The sequence below is a fragment of the Lycorma delicatula genome, chromosome 1 (assembly GCF_047948215.1).
Source record: "Lycorma delicatula isolate Av1 chromosome 1, ASM4794821v1, whole genome shotgun sequence".
Classification (NCBI taxonomy): Eukaryota; Metazoa; Arthropoda; class Insecta; order Hemiptera; family Fulgoridae; genus Lycorma; species Lycorma delicatula.
This window is the reverse complement of record NC_134455.1, coordinates 183151626-183171544: the sequence shown is the minus strand read 5'-3', so window position 1 is coordinate 183171544 and position 19919 is coordinate 183151626. Positions and strand designations below refer to the sequence as shown.

Here is a 19919-nt window from a genome sequence, read left to right as displayed (position 1 = left end):
AGCTGTCATTTTTTTGTTATTTTTTACTTTGTATGCTTCAGGTGAACTTGAGTGCTTGAATTTAATGTTGTGGTCAGAGTTCAAGCTATGGCACACCTCATTTGCATCTATTTTAGATCATATTTCATCACTTAATGGATATAATACTTTAAATTTTTAAAAAGGAAATGATCAATAAATCACAGCTCTTACCAAGAAATATAAATCTTACGTAATCTTTTTAGCCTTATTTTGATTGTTCCCATCAAATAGTATTAATGTTACTAGTATTTTTGTGCTTTTTTAATTTAATGAATTTGAGTAGATAATACTTAGTTTAACTTTAAGTATGATTGTTCATAGTTTTGTTATTTATTTATAGAGTTATAAAATACTCAATAAAAGTAAATAATATAATGATATGCTTTAAAGAATTAGAAACAAAGATACCAGTGTAATATCAGTTTTTTTATATGCCATTATGAAATTATAATTGAGTGTCAGCATATGATTTTTTGAAAAGATAAATAAATTTAAAAATGTGCTAGATTAGATGTGTTAAACTGATTATCATTATCAAATCCTAGCTTAGATATTCATTGTTAGGATGAGATGGATGTGTGGAGAACTCTGTGATGTGGGAGGGTATAAACATTGATGATACTCCCAAAAGTGGACCAGAGCAGAGGGAGATAGGGTATGTTTTCATTAGAGGCTTATTAAATTGGTGAATCTGTTTCTTTATTTTTAAGTAAATCAAGAGAACTTGAGTAAATTGAATTTTAGGACAAAATTGTTTGTTGTGATAACCAGCTGTTTTATTGGTATGAGGATAATATTTTTGGTATTTAAAGGCTCAATCATGTGATGATCTGAGTGTATTGTCTAATTGAAGTTAGATATAGGAAGAGATATTGTGTGACAACTTCAGTGTTAGAGGAAGGTGTGGGGATTACACTTCTGCGAATCGGTTAATTTGATAGTTAAGGTTGTAAGTTATGTTAGGTGGTTGTGGTTGGAAAAGGCGATAATAGGTTGTGTAAATACACTGATGGAAATTTCTGCTGAGGCATTTACATTGGTGACATCCTAACAGAAGCCAAACTGATAATGATAACTGTATTATGCTATCAAGTTTAGAGGGTCTAAAAAATGACCTCCAGTAAAGCCCATCAGGCTAGGAACAGAGAGTTGGTGTGGCAACTGGGATCGTCACAAGGTGGGTGTCTTTCTTTACAGGGGTCAGTATAGTAATCATTATGTACATCCTCTCACAGCCTAATGACAAAAAAAAATATATTTACTTCTTCATTATATCTTCTGCTACAAGGATTAGGTTGATCATAAATATCTAGTGTTTAATTCTGCAGTAACAATTGCTTGACTCATTACGTAGTAATTGCAGCATCACATTTATCCATATTATGAATACCACTCAATATCATTTAAAAATTGATGGTTCATAGCAGATAGTAATCTAGTTTATTAAACATTGGCAGTTGATGTTTGTATGAATGTCAGTAGCAGTAGTTGTACCATGGAATCCATGTTTATATGTGTGCAAACACAAGTAGTATATGTGTAAATTCTAGTTATAGCCTATGAAATTAATCTGCTGTTGAAAAAATGAATGCTATGTATATAGTAATCAAATAAAAATATACTCCATTATTATTTGTTTGAATTAGTTTCCTTTATTTTAATGTTTGATTAATGTTAGATCTATATGAGAGAAATTTAAAAAGTGGAAATTTATATTTTATATATAATATATATGGGTGTGTGTGTGTGTGTGTGTGGTGGGGGGGAAGAAGTATTGGACTAGATAGCATGTGACTTAGTGACTTAGAGTTTTAATTGTATATTGTTGTATGTAAATAATTTAATATGATGTTGTGAAGCAATGTATTTATGAATTGAAGGAAAAATGTTCATTGTTGAATAGTATTTTATCAAGGGAATACAAAAAAAAATGTTTTGAAAAACCAGTCAAAAGGATTTTAGCAGTATTGGTTCTGTTTGTGGATGTAAAGAAACCAGGAAAAGGTAAATTTTAATGAGACATAAAGAAAACATTCAAGAGAAAATGGTTACATCTGAAAGAAAAGTTTCTTTAAGGAAGTTAAGGCAAGTGGAACATTTCATATGATTTACCTGATACCGGTGTTAGAAATTTCTTTTAGTCATTTAAGTTACCCATCAACCTGAAATTAGGTTATTATTAATAAGAAATTTTTATTCACAACAGCTTAACAATTTAATTACTGAACATATTAATTTTTAAACAGTGCTTACTTTTATGGCAAGGTTGGTTTTGCCTTCATGTGTACATAAACAGCAGAACTAACTTTTTTTTTTTTTTTGACAAAAAAATGGTGTGTTCTCATTAAAGAATATTTCACCAACAACTGTTGATCAGATATTGTTGGTCAAATATTTTTTGAATAATGATACAAGAGAATGGAGATCACTTTTCAACCATTTCTGTTTATTAGTCTAAAGCAGTGATTCTCAACCTTTTTAGGCTCCATGACTCCCAAAAAGTAAAAAAAGATATATAATGAATATTTTGTCCTACCCCCAATCCAATTAAACCTAGTTAAAGCCGTTCTGTGTTGATAGTGAAGGGTATTAACATGCATGTATGTAGTGTTCAAACATGAGCAATTTACAGGTCTGAATTTGATGTGTACGTGCTCCTTGTAATTTGGTCTACTTAGATAATATTCACTGTGACAGCCGTTGTGTTAGAACATACAGATAATATGTCTGAACATATCGTGTTCTCAACATTATAAAAGAGGCGTAAGAAGTTTCACAATGTCAGTTTAGTTACGAATGTGAAGCCTTTATTTAAGTTTTTAAAAGCAAAATTTCATTGAAAATAATAACAATAATTGAGGTTACTTTTTATTAGTGTGCAGTCAAACAGTGTAACTGTTTTTGTTTTTTTCCAGTGAATCGATTGGTAAAAAGACAAGATTGTACAATGATAGTTATTTAAGTTATGGTTTTACTTAAATGGATGGAAAGCCACAGTTAGGTAAAACCATAATTTCAATAACTGTTGCTTTGAATTATGTTGTTTTCTTTCAAGTCCTCTCTGATGAAAACATGAATTCATCAAAATAAATTTGACACGGAAGCTAAACAACCAGATCATAAAAGCAAACTTGGAATTTTTCAAAAGAAAATTATATATTTTGAGAAATCAACAAGCATTATTTATTAACCAAGCCATACTGATAAAAATACATTTGCAGCATCTTATCTTGTAGCATTAGGATTGGATTAGCTGAAATGTCTAAACTCCATACAATTGCAGAGGAACCTCATATTGCCTGCTGTAATTGATACTGTCAATGTGGAAGAAGCAAAAAAATTGAAAAAAATCTTGCACAGTATCAATGCGAATTGATGACATGGCTGCCGATGTTCATGATCAGATAACTCAGCGAGTGAATTCTTTAGTTTATATTTGATAGACTGAAAAAAATGTATTGCAGTATGTAGTGATTGTGCAAAGGCGACAACAGGAAAGAGTGAATTTTTGAAAAAATTAAAAAACCATCTTATTACAAGGACAGATTGGATGCACCACTTACTTCACAGACATGCTCTTGTCACAAAAAATATGCCTGAAAATCAAATTTTTTGTAAATCTGTAAAAATGGTTAATTTTATTAAAAGTTGACCATTATAGAATACGCTGGTTGCTAATCTATACGATGAAATGGACAGAAAAAAAATTTCTTCTTTTTCATACAGAAGTCAAATGATTATTGCGGGAAAATGTCTTAACCTGGTTATTGGAATTGTGAGATAAATTAATATTTTTCCAGGATAAACAAACACCATTCTCAATATTTTTACATAATAATAAGTATACATGACTTAGCTGATGTATTTTCGCATTTAAACAACTTGAATATGAATTTACAAGGATGTGGTAAAAACATTTTATTAATGACAAAGTTCATGCTTTCATTGAGAAGCTTGATAAGGATTAATCAATTGCCTTCAAAGAAAAAATTTTGATATGTTTCCACTCACTTCTGATTGTATTGAGAAAATTCTGGATGAAGAAGACACTTAACTATTATTCACCACAGTTTGGATAGCATGAATATGCATTTGTGCAAGCTAAAAATTCAGTTGGCGGATTACTTCCCAGAAGATAAATATGATTTCTTGAAGAGATGGGTACTGAATCTATTTACTGAAAACGCTGCTACTAATTTTCCAGTTGAAATTCATGACCAGTTCATTGAAATGTCTGCCAATAAAACATTTCAACCACAATTCACATCTGAAGGTTTAGATACATTTTGGCTTCCTCGTCAGAGTGAATATGGAAATATAATCATAGATGCATATATAGGAATCATCTTTCATCATTTGAAAACAGTTAGCTTCTAGCAGTTAGCATTTGAAAGCAGTTAGGATCATGTTAGTGTTTCTAACATAGATCCACATATGAAGAAACTTTTAAATGGAAAACAAATGCAACCATCTCATTAATTTATTTTCATTACATGTGTACTTATGAATGTAAAAAGTTTATACATAATAAATTACTTTATTTTTTTTAAAATGATTTCATTATTGTGTGTGTAAAATGGTTGGCTTTTTTTAACCATTATTTTATTTTCATCTTTGCTAGAATTAATTTTATTTAATTGTGTGAATGTGTTTTGATTACAACCAATTTGTCATATGTCATTTTCAGAAAAAAATAATCCTTATCCAGGGATTCAAATTATTTAAAACAATACATTTATAACAAGTAACAAATTTGTTATTTTTTGAGCTTGATTTGTTATAGAACTTATTTTTTAAATTTTATATAAAAAACTAAATGTAGTAATAATAATTATATTAATTTATTGTTGAATTTCCTGTGTTTCTCTTTGTACTAGTATGACACTCTATGGAAGTTGTGAAAATCAATAAAAAAAACTGTTTCATATGAAAATTGGGAAAAAATATTCTAGAGTAAAAATAGATCCCTCCCCATTTGTTTTAGGGTAGGGTTGCTCCAGTGAAGACATCAAATATATAACCTTCATCAAAATTGATTTGTCAGAACTTTGACAAGAGGTAGGCTAGGAAATGTATTTAAAATGGATAGGTTAGGGTTAAATGTATTAGGTATTAATGAAATAAAAAAAAGGATTAAGTTAGGGTAGGAATTGTAGGATTATTAACATGACATCTGATGATTGAATTGCATGAGGAGTAATATTGAATTAAAAGATAAGACAGTACTCTAGTAAAATTATTATTTTCAAAACCCAAGCTAGATATTTTGAGTCCGATTTGAAAACATAACCCAAGATTATAGTCTTATTTTAAAAAAAGCTATGTATAAAAAAAGGAAAAAATATATGAAGGAATGATGTCATGTAGATATACAGGAGTAAACATGGATTATGATCATAATTTAATTATGGTGATTGTAGTATAAAGTTAAAGAAATCTGATAACCATCAGGAAGAAAGAAATAGGACACAGCCAGATTAAAAGATAATAATGTTATGGTGAAGTTTGAGTAAACTGTTTGAACAGATTAGAATAAAAAAATTTTTTAATCAAGTACTGTAAAATATGAAGAAATTAGTAATTAAGGCAGAATAAGAACCTTTGGATAGAAAGGTAAGACTAATAGAAATAAACAGATGCTAGAATTGATTGATGAACTCTCAAACCCTAAAGGTAAAAAAGATGAGAGTTAAAGGAAATTTATCACATTTTGAGAAATAAAATAAATTGTCTGTGAAAAGCAGCAAAAGATATGAAGAAAATATTGAAAAGAAAATTGTTTGAGAATGAAATTTTGCTTATAGAAAATCAACATTTTGGAAAAAAGAAATCCAAATTTAGTATGAAAGTGCAAATGGAAAACCACAGCTAGAAAGAAAAGTAGAGCTAATAAGTGATAAGCTGATAAAGAGATTTTTTTAAAGTGTTGGAAAAAAAATCTGTGAAAAAATCTTATTAGAAGAAAGATTAGATTGATAAGACAAGATATATCCAGGTTAGTTAATTTAATAATGGAAGAAGGTGCAGAAGGTAAAAACTGTTGGTGAAGATAAAATAAGTTAAAATATATAAAACAAATCCGCTGAAGATTAGCATAAAGCAATCAGAACAGTTAAGGGCAATATACGAGGGTTTTTTTTTTCAAGGTCCAGTCGGTCACAAAATAAAAACCTGCGCAAAAATCAGATGAACCTTTGTGCATATGTGTTGCGTAGTATCTCTAGTATGGCCTTCAATCATGCCATGTCACTTCGTTTAGTTCTGAACACGCAGCTAGCTCATAAACATGTCTACAACAACAGCATCTCCCGCCAAGTGTGAAGTACGTGTGGTAATTTGATTTCTTCAGGCTGAGGGGTGTAATGCAGCTGAAATTCATCGACGAATAAGTAATGTGTACAGTGAGACTTCAATGAGTGACAACAAAGTGCGACAATGGTGCAGGAACTTAAAGCAGGACGTACAGTTGCTGATTTGGAAAGTCGAGAGTTACAGCGTTCAAGTCCTAGTAAAGCCAGTTTATTTTTACACGGATTTGAATACTAGATCGTGGATACCGGTGTTCTTTGGTGGTTGGGTTTCAATTAACCACACATCTCAGGAATGGTCGAACTGAGAATGTACAAGACTACATTTCATGTACACTCATACATATCATCCGCTGAAGAATTATCTAAATGGTAATTACCGGAGGCTAAACGGGAAAAAAGAGGATGTACAGTTGTTCATGATGCAGGCAGTCAGGGAAGGAAACGAGTATCAACCAATGATCTCGTTGAGTGAGTGGATGAGGTAATTCAAGAAAATCGTCGGTTCACAATTTCTGTATTGAGTTATTCGTTTCCTGAAATTTCAAGATCAGCTCTCTACACCATTGTGAGTGAGAGACTTGAGTACCGCATACTGTGTGCGAGATGGGTTCCCAAGATGCTGTCCGACCATCACAAAACAATGAGAATGGATGCCTCCCTAACGTTTCTCTAGCACTACCACAATGAAGGAGAAGATTTTTTGAACAAATTTGTCACAGGGGACGAGACATGCTCCATTTCAAAACTGAAGAAACAAAAGAACAATCCAAACAGTGGATGCATTCTCATTCTCCCAGTAAACCAAAGAAGTTCAAGCGAACCTTCTCCAACAGAAAGTGTATGGCTACTGTGTTCTAGGACCGGAATGTTCTCTTGGTGGAATTCATGGAACGTGGCATGACCATCACTACAGCCTCATACTGCGTAACTGTTCAACGTCTACGAAGAGCAATTCAGAATAAGCGGAGAGGAATGTTGTCATCAGGCATTGTCTTTCTCCATGACAATGCTCGGGCGCACACTGCAGCTATAACAAAGAAGCTCCTGCAGTGTTTTCGTTGGGAAGTGTTTGATCACCCACCATACAGTCTGGACTTGGCTCCATCTGATTTTCACCTCTTTGCTCACATGAAATGCTGGCTAGGAGGACAACATTTTGGCACAGACATCGAGCTGCAGACCAGCGTAGAAACATGGCTGAAAACACAGGCGGCTGTATGACTTTCTATGACGAGGGTATTGGAAAGTTGGTACCATGCTATGACAAATGTCTAAATCAGAGTGGCGACTATGTATAGAAATAGCGTAACTATGTAAGTACTTTTTACAAATAAAAAATTTTTTATTTTCACTGTGGTTTTAATTTTGTGTCCGATCGGACCTTGAAAAAAAATAACCCTCGTAGCATTTAAATAACTAATGACAAAAAAATATTGATTTGTAATTCTTTCTACAGCAAGAAGCATAGAGCCCATTGTTGGAATGTAAGTCTTATGAAAGTTGTTTAAATTTTAAACAACTTTAATTGTTATTATGGGACTTTTTTTAATGAAAATCATCTTTAGTATTGAAAGAAATATTGCTGAAAGAGGTAACTTACTTCCTGTATCCCATTTGGAATGGAATAAAAATTTTCTAGGAAATTATTTTCATTCTTTGAAATGTTGCATAAAAAGCATCCATGTTTGTTGGTTAGAAGAATTATTTTTAATGTTTTTCTTGCTAAATGCAAGAAAATCATAAAATATATTTCTACTTGAACCTTTGTTTCAAAATTGTATTATACAGTTTATGTTAAATGTTGATTTCTTTTAATTGGATCTTGAATTACTGAAAAACTATTACTCTTGTCAGAGAATTGTCAGAGTGCAAGCACCTCCAAAACGTTTTTTTTTTGTAATTAATCAGGTTTAAGGCAAGCTTTTTTGACAGCTTTGTTAACATTAGTTTATCTGGTCATGGTGTTTCCTGACAAGAGAAGAACTGGTAGAATTGAGGTAGCATGCTTACATAATAATAGGTTTTTATTTGAAAAAAGTATGAAATACAAATGCATAATGAAAGTATAGATGGTAGCAAATTGACAGACAAGATTTTAATACCACTTGTATATAATAGAGTCACTGTGAAGAGTTTCATTTTTGACAATTGTAAAATTATCTTCTACAGAACATTATTAATTCATTGACCAAGAATATCACTTCGTGTTATAATTAGCTGTAAAATTAAACTTTTTCTGTATATTTTATCTCTTTGCTTACTTCATTATGGAGTTGCATAGGCAAATTTACACCTAAAACATTTCTTAAGGTTCAAGAAGGATTTAAATAAAAATGTAATTTTTAATTAATAATTAAGTTAATTATAATTAAATTTAAATTAATTATACTAATTTCTCTTGAACTATATTAATTTAATTTACTTCTTTATATTACTTTAGTATATTTTTTATTGTGATGTGAAAATAAATTATTGTACTGTCTGATCAGTGAGTGGTAACTGATTTATCCAGACATATAGAATGTGTTTTTCACTGTGCATCCCTTTTCTTCATCCATGATCCCTTTTCCTCATTATTGGTGTGTAAGTGGGTATTATTAGTCTGTTCATGCTAAGAACACCAGGACCTGTAGAGTCAGGCCCTTCTTGGTATTTGTAGGAGGTCTGTCAGTGGACTGGTTCAGAGACTGTTTTGTTTGACAGTTGCACAATAAGGCTGAAGTACCTATCAAACCTCCAAGGACTTCCAAACCTCCATCTAAATAACTAACAGTGTCTTTAGATTTTATCTGGAATACTTTGATTATCCTTAATGTAATATAAAATATTTTGTTTCCTGTTGTTATTGTAAATATTTTTTCCATTTGTAGGTGAAATTATCTTGTGAAATTTGTAATATTCAAGTTCTTGGTCAAAATATTATGGAAGAACATTTGGCTGGTGCGAAACATGCTAGGAAGGTTAGTATGTTCAGCATATTATTTAAAATTTTTGTCTTTGTTTTATTATTGAACACTTGCTTATTTTTTTTTTTTGTCTTCAGTCATTTGACTGGGTTGATGCAGCTCTCCAAGATTTCCTATCTAGTGCCAGTCATTTCATTTCGGTATACCCCTACAACCTATATCCCTAACAATTTGTTTTACATATTCCAAACTTTGCCTCCCTACACAATTTTTCTCTTCTACCTCTCCCTCCAATATTAAAGCGACTATTCCAGGATGCTTTAATATATTGCCTGTAAGTCTGTCTCTTCTTTTGACTACATTTTTCCAGATGCTTCTTTCTTTATCAATTTGCCACAACACCTCTTCATTTTGCACTTTATCCACCCATCTGATTTTTAGCATTCTCCTATAGAACCACATTTCAAAAGCTTCTAATCTTTTCTTCTCAGGTACTCCGATCATCCAAGTTTCACTTCCTTGTAAAGCTACACTTCAAACATATATTTTCAAAAATGTTTTCCTGATGTTTAAATTAATTTTTGATGTAAACAAATTATATTTCTGACTAAAGGCTCGTTTCACCTGTGCTATTCAGCATTTTATATCATTCCTACTTCATCCATCTTTAGTAATTCTACTCCCAAATAACAAAATTCTTCTACTTCTGTAATCTTTTCTCTTCCTATTTTTATATTCACCGGCCCATCTACATTATTTCTACTACATTTCATTACTTTTGTTTTGTTCTTGTTTATTTTCATGCGATAGTTCTTACGCAAGACTTCATCCATGCTGTTCATTGTTTCTTCTAAATCTTTTTTACTTTCAGTTAGAATCACTATATCATCAGAAAATTGTAGTATTTTTATCTTTTCACCTTGCACTGTTACTCCGGATCTAAATTATTCTTTAACATTATTAACTGCTAGTTCTATGTAAAGATTAAAAAGTAACGGGGATAGCGAACATCCTTGTCAAACTCCCAATCTTGTTACGGCTTCTTACTTATGTTCTTCAATTAATACTGTTGCTGTTTGGTTCATGTAAATGTTAGCAATTGTTCTTCTATCTCTGTATTTGAACCCTAATTTTTTTTAAATTCTGAACATTTTATTCTAGTCTACGTTATCGAATACCTTTTCTAGGTCTATAAATACCGGGTATGTTTGTTTGTTTTTCTTTAATTTTCCTTCTACTATTAATCTGAGTTCTAAAATTGCTCCCTTTATCCCTATACTTTTCCTGAAACCAAATTGGTCTTCTCCACTTCTTCCACTCTCCTCTTGATTCTTCTGTACAGAATTCTAGTTAAGATTTTTTATGCATGACTAGTTAAACTAATTGTTCTGTATTCCTAATATTTATTTGCTCCTGCTTTCTTTGGTATCATGACAATAACACTCTAAAGTCTGACGGAACTTCCCCTTTTTGTAACTATTACACACCAGTTTGTATAATCTATCAATCGCTTCTTCACCTGCAGTGCGCATTAATTCTGCAGGTATCCTGTCTATCCCAGGAGCCTTTCTGCCATTGGAAGCTTTTAATGTTCTCTTAAATTCAGATCTCAGTATTGTATCTCCCTTTCATCCTCTTCGACATACTCTTCTTCTTCTGTAATAACATTTTCTAATTCATTTCCTCCATATAACTCTTCAATATATTCCACCCACCCACCTACCATACATTTCGTATTACAAATCAGTGTACCATCTTTGTTTAACACATTATTAGATTTTAATTTATGTACTACAAAATTTTCCTTAACTTTCCTGTATACTCTGTCTATTTTTATCAATGATCATTTCTCTTTCCACTTCTGAACACTTTTCTTTAATCCACTCTTCTTTTGCTAGTTTGCATTTCCTGTTTATAGTATTTCTTAATTGTCGATAGTTCCTTTGAATTTCTTCATCTCTAGCATTCTTATATTTTCTACTTTCGTCCATCTGCTGCAATATATCTTCTGATATCCAAGGTTTTCTACTAGATCTCTTTGTTCCGCCTAAGTTCGCTTCAGCTGATTTAAGAAGTTTCTTTTTAACATTCTCCCATTCTTTACATTTTCTACCTTAAGTTTTTTACTAAGACCTCTTGCAATATCCTCCTCAAAAATCTTCTTTACCTCTTCTTCCACAAGTTTCTCTAAATTCCACTGATTCATGTGACACCTTTTCTTCAGGTTTCTAAACCTCAATCTACATTTCATTATCACTAAATTATGGTCGCTATCAATGTCTGTTCTAGGGTAAGCTTTGCAGTCGATGAGTTGATTTCTAAATCTTTACTTAACCATGATATAATAATCTATCTGATACCTTGCAGTATCACCTGGCTTTTTTCATGTGTATAATCTTCTATTATGATTTTTAGACTGGGGGTTGGCAATTACTAAATTATACTTGTAAAACTCAATAAGTCTGTTCCAATCTTTCATTCCATTTGCCTAGCCCATATTCACCCACAGTATTTCCTTCCTTGCCTTTTCCAATGCTTGCATTCCAATCTCCAACTATTATTAAATTTTCATCCCCTTTTATGTGTTTAATTGCTTTGTCAATTTCTTTGTAGACACATTATCTCATCATCGTCATCATGGGCACTTGTTGGCATATAGATGTTATCAATCATTGTCTGATTAGGTTTTGATTTTATCCTTATTACAATGATTCTGTCACCATGCATTTCGAAGTACTCAACTGTTTTCTTGTTCATTACGAAACCTTCCTACCTACCCTTTATTTGAAGTTGTGTTAATTCCAAAATCACCTGACCAAAAGTCATTTTCCTCTTCCCACCAAACCTCACTAATTCCTACTACATCTACATTTAATCTATCCATTTCCCCCTTTAAATTTTCTAACCTACCAACCTTTTTTAGACTTCTAACATTCCACGCTTCTTCGACTTATAGAATGTTATTTTTTAATTTTCTGGTGACCCCTTCCTTAGTAGTCCCCACCCACCCTGAGATCTGGATGGGGGACTAGTTTACCTTCAGAACACTTTACTAAGGAAGACACTTTCATCTTTGTTACTTGAAAATGCAGAGAGTTACATTTTCTTTGAGAAAAAAAACAGCTGTAGTTTTCCATTGATTTCAGCTGTGCAGTACTCAAGATTGAGTGATGTTTATATGGATATTTAAGTCTTGACCTACGCCCTTAAAAACTACTGAAAGAGCTGCTGCCCTCTTTCAGGAATCATTTCTTAGTCTGGCTCTCAACAGATATCTCTCAGATATGGTTGCACCTTCGGTCCAGCTACTCTTTATCACTGAGCATTCAAGCCCCCTCATCATTGGCAAGGTCTCATGATTCTTATTTTAGTAAGAAATAGAAGGTGCAACAATAAAGTAATTAACACTGACGTGATAATTTTTACTTATGTTTTTAGTCAGCTATAATGTAATCTCCTTCAATGTTCCCTTCTGCTTACTACTACAATGCTTCTGCCACTGCTCTGACAAACTTATTTTATTTGTTTACTTTTATTTGAGGACAATTGTGAGTTATTAAAACAAATCTTGCTTGTTTTTTGTGTTGCTGAGATATTTTTTTTAAGAATTACAAAGTTGTTCCCAAACTTTTTTTATGGCCATTGAGCAGTGAAAAAAAATTGCTTACCTGCTGGCTACCAGTCATAATCACCTTCAAAATAGTCCCTTATGGCTTCAACTTCACTTAGATAAGCAGCCTGTCCATTGCTGGAAACATTTCTACAATTCTCTTTTGGAATGGTTGTTAGTTGTGCTGTTGCGTTTGTTCGTCATTCTCAGCTGTCAAATTGGATCCCTGTAAGCGGCATTTTTAGCATGAGGAACAACCTAAAACCACAAGGGACCTGGTGAACCTCAGGAATTCCTAATTTGACCTAGAAATTCTAGATTAGACATTACAAATTGTGATGCAACTGTCCCTTGTGTGATTTACCAAATGTCCAATCTCCTGCACTGAACTGTGCTCATGAGAATAACCCATAACCTCAAGACATTACTATTTGTTGACAGTTAAGCCTTCCAATGCATATTGCAATGCATAACAACACAGTAGTAGAAAAAAACAAGTTATCACTTTCACATTGTTAGTCACTTATCTTACTTTCTGTATCCTTGGGAGGATGGTGACTTCCACTGTGATGTCAGTTTTGGTTTTTGTGACATACCCACATCCCCAAGATTCATCACCAAATTATGTATGATCTCAAGAAAGATTGGATGACCATTTGCATATTCCAACATGGTCCTTTGCAATGTCAGATTGACTAATCTCTTTTTGTTGAAACAAAAGCAAAAATTTTGCATTGTACAGTGCATTTCAAATTGTCCATAAAATTATGCAGTCAAACCTTGATATTAAGCAGACTTTGATTTTACAGATTTTTTTACTGTACCCTGAAATTTTAATAAAACTATGTATAAATTTACATCGATTTAACGTATTCATACCTCTGTATAACAAAATGATGACATACTGCATATTAATATAATACAGTATGTAGTAATTTTTATGAAATTTTTTTAAAAATGATTTTAAATTTAGTATTTTGGACATCTCTGAGTTTAAGGTAGTTATTCTTTTGATTTCTGTACCTAAATTATACCTGTAAACAAACTCAAAGTCTTCTTGAAAGAGTCTAGAATGACTGGTTATTTTTATTGAACTGGTAAAGCGAAAATTCCCAAGATTCTCTTATAACCCATTAACAATAAAATTCTAACAAAAGATTTAAACACATGTTCTGCAGTTAACTGTCTGCCTATAGATTAAAGTAGCAGAATTACCCCAAATCCATTAACTAATGCAGAGCACTTTAATTACTGTGCAAACTGTTCATTTACCTACAGTACATAGACAATAACAAATAGAATTCTTAGAAAACATTTTACACATACTCCCTCTATTGTTCACTACATACATACAGTTCAGCAATAATTTTTCCTGGGACTAATACAGTTGGTCTCTGTCTAGATTATGTTACTCGTTTTATACAATACTGTATTATACTGTCTCTTTTGTGTGCCATATACAATGTCAAAACGGAAGTCCCTTATTGTTTCGGAAAAAATTAGTGTTCAAAAAAATGTTGACAAAAGTGTTAAAAAAAATATATCATGCAAAAATTTTGAAAAATCGGGATGTGATACTACAAGAACTAGACCAGCGTAAAGAAAATCTAGTGAGAAAAAAATTAAAAGATGGCACGTATGATGATATCAACGAAGCAATTGTAAAATGCACAGTGATGCATAAAAAAAAGCTTCCGTTATATGGGACGTTGGTTAAAGAAAAAGCCCTGGAATAAAGCCACATTAGAACACAAAGATTTCCAGGCCAGCAGTGGGTGGTTAAAGAAGTTTAAAAAAAGACATTGTGTTATTCATAAAGTAATTTCTGAAGAAAGTACAGGTGCCGGTGTAAGTGACTGTGGAACTAGGAAGTAGACTGTGTTGAAACCAATTTTAGAAGAATATCTGCGAAAAGACATTTTCAAAGCAGATGGGTCTATTCTTCAAATGTTTACCAAACAAAACGTTAAATTTTAAAAATGATCCGTGCTTTGGTGGTAAACAAAGTAAATTATGAATTACAGTGTTAGTGGCTACAAACATGCTAGGGACTTAAAGACTTATGTTGGTTATGTTACTTAAATGTTGGTTATTGGCAAAAGTAAAACTGCATTGTTTTCGAGGAGTTAAACCTCTAGAGGTGGATTGCACATTTAACAAAAAGGTGTAGATGACTACCAACATTTTTACAGATTGGGTAAAAAAAGCTGAACAAACAGACAAAAAAATTGTTCTTTTTATTGATAATTGTACAGCACATCCTCAAGACATTAATGCTCTATTAAATAATGTAATTTTTCCCACTTACGTCTATTATACAACCAATGAATTAGGGGGTAATTAAAAATCTTAAATTGTACTACCAAGAAATAATCCAGTAAATAATTGTAACCACTGTAGAGAACAAAGAGACTGGCCCTGTTAATATTGTTGACCTCCAGATTTCTGAATCATCAAAAGTGTAGACCAATGATGTTAGCGATAAAACAATATTTCATTGTTTTTGTAAGGCTGGTTTCAGTGCCATCATGATTAGAATGGAATGAATAAGGTGATATGATACTAGTACAGTTAAAAAGTTACTGGAATTTCCTCCAAACAACTGGAAATGTTGTAACAAAGTTCTAGAAGATTTCATCGCTGCTGATTAATAGGTTACTGTTTCTGATTTTCCGGATGATGATTACATAACTTCATAGTGTTAGTAGTCCTCTGAACCAGTAAAAGAAGAAGAAAGTGATTGTGACAAAGAATGACAAATATCAGCAGGAGAGGAGATAAAACCTACCAGAAGTTTTACTGTCATTTAAAACAATTAGGCCTGGACTACAGTTCAAGGATGAGGTACCTGACAGTATTTTTGAGTATTTAAATAAATGTGAAACCTTTTTGAACATAGTGCCTTATTCAAACACAGAAAACAACAGAAAATTACTTTTTCTAATAAAAAATAAATACTGCATTAAAAATTATGTATTATGAACATTACCTATCAATACCTATAACTGAAGATTGCAATAGGATTAGTGTTTTTTTAATCAATTTTTGTCAATTTATTTTTGAAACAAATTTTTTTTGTCAGTTTTTTTAATCATTTTCTGGTTAATGTTGTGAAAAAATCATGTGCTAGAAATAAAAATACAATGTGCTAACCTGCAACTTAATACAACAAACTTTTAAGTACAGCCTAATTCATTCTAAGTATGAGGTAAGTCCTTACCTTAAGATACATACTTTTTATATAGTAGGTATAATGTGTTAGACTAATATGTAATGCAAGACTTAAAAAAAATACATGTACATTTTTTTTCTGTAGCACTATTAAGAAAAATAACTGTACTTAATTTAAATTTATCATAAAACGTTTGTTAAAAAAATTAGACTGGGATTCTTGTTACCATGAAAACTTTTATTTAACACTTTTTCCGGGATTCTTGATTTTATTTTATAGAGGTTGAACTGTATATTGAACCACCATTAATCGCAATTTGCAATTGCACAAGATGGTCAGTCAGAGATTGCCCATTAACAAACTGCATATGTTGTTAATCATGTTTGAGTTGACTTATTGGCAGCTTACTGGTATGCTGATTACTCTCAACTAAAGTTCAGCGATTTTGAAGTTACTACTTGTGTAACCCCCATAGCTTTTCATTCCCAAAAGTCTGCTCTTATCTTATGAATTGTTTCAATGTAGTAACATTGTTTACCTTGTTACTTTTTTATCCATAAAATAAAAATGTGACCAATACTTATTATATTAGCACACATAACTGTGTTTAATATATATATATATAACTTTGTAAAGTATACATATTAAGAACACGTTTAAAGAAGTTAAGTCTATAGATCAGTTGGACATTTAGTCATGTGGAAAAAATGTTTAACTATCGTTTATTTTTTATTTTTATTTTTAATTACTTTGTTAAAAAATAAAATAATCCTACAGCGCTAAAAGTAGTAAAGTTGTTGTAAAAAGAAATTATATAATTTTGCCATTTGATAAGCTGGTTTTTGGAAAATGTTTAACTTGCAAAAAACTTGTCTCATTAGCCCTTATTGGGCTAATGAATTTAAGGTTTATAGGATGAAGTGAAGTAAAGGAATAAGTTGTGTTGTATAGATGTGGAAAAGGCATTGTATGAAATCAAGTGGGATATTCTAATGGAGATATTAAAAAGGCAAAAAATAAGTTGAGATTACAAACATTTGGCTATGAAAATTGAGTGTATACAGGAAGAGGAATAAGGCAAGAGTGCTCGTATTCCTAGCCTTATTTAATGTAGAAGATATGATCAATCGTGCTCTAAAAGAGGATGAAGGGACAACATAAAAGAAAGGAGAAGTGTTTGCAACTGATTTTGTGTTAGGAAATAAAACCCGGGACGTTAACAGACGATTTCAAAATTTTAAGTCATATCAGAATATTGAATGAAAATTGAAAAAATGAAAGTTTTGAATATAATAAACAATAGTCAGTAAGTAAAAGAATGAAGAATTGAATAAGTAAAGTAGTACCCAGGTACCACATTAACTAAAGATACAAAATTGAAAAATAGAATATCAGGGGATAATGGAAACATGTAGTAGAAGAAAACAGTTTTTATCTAATATGATATAATTAGATTTGAAATGTCTTATGAGTTTTTTGTGACTACTATTGTTATTAATGATAAAATTAGTTTTTCTCTTGTGAACAGTATAAACAGAATTAAACGTATTTCACTTTGAAGCTTCTGAATTTATCACTGCTTGATCATAAAATATTTTCTATGCCTGCTTATACTCTTGTTAAAATGTAATATATCTTGCGGCTACATAAAAGCAAGATTTAAGGACAATAACCATTTTTATCATACAATCTAATAAGCATAATACTTTGGCATATGAAGAAGAATCTTCCTCATAATCTTATCATGCTTCACTTTCTATTTTTAATGAATTAACTAGCAATTTTAATATCTTTCAATCATATTATTTCAAATTCAATTAAAAGACTTCCTTTTACAAGTAATATTACTCTATTTATGATTTTTTTAACAAATTAAGTTTCACGCTTACACATAGTCAAACACTTAAGTGTTAAGTTAACACTTTGTGTTAACACATAGTCAAACATTTAGCAGTTATCATCTTTAAAATTTGGATTTTAAGTTGCATGAATTTTATTTATATATTAGGTTGTATTAGCATTATTGTTACATAAAATACTTTTATTTAATGCACAGTAGATGCTTCTCTATTTTTTAATCATTTTGTAACGTCAGTCTGATCATGGCTTTTCCTTTGGTGCTTCCAGGCAGATGCTGGATCAGTCCTTTTTGTTATCCATGGAATAGCAAACTTATTCTTGATACAATTACAATACAGTATAATTATTATAATTTGAATAATAATAATTTGTTATGTTTTACATGTATGTGCACTATGAGATAAGGAAAAAGAGAGCATGGTGCCATTTGAAATGTGAGCGTTGAGAAATGAAGGTTGAATGGACAGACAGTCGTGAATTAAACATGAAGTAATAGTAATAGTAAACGTAGGAGCTTAATTTGAACAATTCTTAATAAGAAAACCAACTGGCTGAGACATATACGAGAAGAGTTGATTAAAACAGTACTAGAAGGATCAGCATATACAAATAAGTGAGGCTGGAAGTGAGAAAAAATTATACCAATATACTCGTAAAAGGAAATGAGAGCTATTAGAAGGAAATCAAAAATTTAGCTGGAAATAGAAGAGAATATAGGTTACATGGTGCAAGGGATCAATCTGGCAAATAAAAAATAACCATAATCATATGATTATGGTTATTTTTTATTATTTTTAAAATAATGTTTTTGTTGTAGGTATTTTTCTTTTTTATTTTAGTTGTTGATGTAAAAATAATGATAAACACTGTAAACTGTTTGTCTCATTAGAAAATGCTTATAAATATTCTTTTATTTTAATTAAGAGATGTAGGTATATATTAAAATATGAAAATTTATCTGTAACTTATATATTCAGAAGTTCTGTAAATTTTTATGTACAGTTTTTGGAATTATCTGGTTAAAAAAATTGATGTAACTAAGAGGTTTTTGACGCACTTTATGATAACAAAAATTTGTAATAAATAAAATTGGTTGAATGTTTAGTTTGTTAGTGATGAGATAAGGAAGGAATGTTTTAAGATTTAAGAAATTTCTAAACTATTAAAATATATCTATTTTAATATTATAATTGTTGAAAAAAAAATGCTCAGGTTTAATTGGTAAAAAATGTTTTATGTGTTAATTCTATTCATAGTGTTAAATTTATTATTTTTATATACGTTTAATCCTTCTTTTTTTTTAAATATTGTTATGCAAAACACATTCAGCATAGGTTTGACTGAAATTTTTTGGAACAGTAAGAAAATTTGCTATAAATAAAATTGTTAGTATGTATTTTATTTGTTAAGGATATATCTTAGAAGAAAAGTTTAAAATGTATAGAACTTTTTAAATTGCATATGTATGGAACTTTATTTGTTTATTTTAGATATTTTTTTTAAAATTTCATTATTGAATTACTGAAAGAATATCAGTTGAGATGAGTAGAATAACTCTCTCTATTTTACTCCTGTTTTCACAAAACAATCGTGTGCGGTGAAATGAGATTTTTGTATATGAATGTTTGATTAATAACCATCCATTCAATTGTATTGGCTGTAAGCTTTTGAATTCTTATTATAAAAAAAAAACACATATGTATGTATGAGGGCGGGCTGAAAAGTTCTGGACCCCACTCAAAGATGGTGTTTAGTCTGCTTAATTTCTCGGAGGTGTCGCATGACGCCATTAGTTTACTATAAGAGTTTTAAGTCGCTGCATCACTTATTATAGATAGTATTTACAGTCTTTTCAAAATGGAGAATTAGGGTGGTTTTTTTTGGGAAATGGAAAAACTGAAAATTTTTGCAGTGATTAAATACTTATTTCTGAAAGGCTTAATAGCAAAGGAAATTAAAGAATAGCTTAATACAACATTGGGAAACTCTTCTCAATCAAGCACAACAGTCAGTCCCAAATTTTAAAATGGGTCAAATGT

The 19919-nt window shown here is 31.0% G+C and overlaps 1 protein-coding gene across 3 annotated transcripts in view; it reads left to right on the top strand.

The window, feature by feature from the left end:
• The window catches only part of LOC142326044 (zinc finger protein 385B-like), a 96286-nt gene that overhangs the window by 39127 nt on the left and 37240 nt on the right, over nt 1-19919 (top strand). For all 3 annotated transcript variants that reach the window (XM_075368142.1, XM_075368159.1, XM_075368150.1), the window contains one exon: nt 9203-9292. In XM_075368142.1, coding sequence (XP_075224257.1) covers nt 9203-9292 — 90 coding nt within the window. The remainder of the gene's footprint in view (nt 1-9202; nt 9293-19919) is intronic.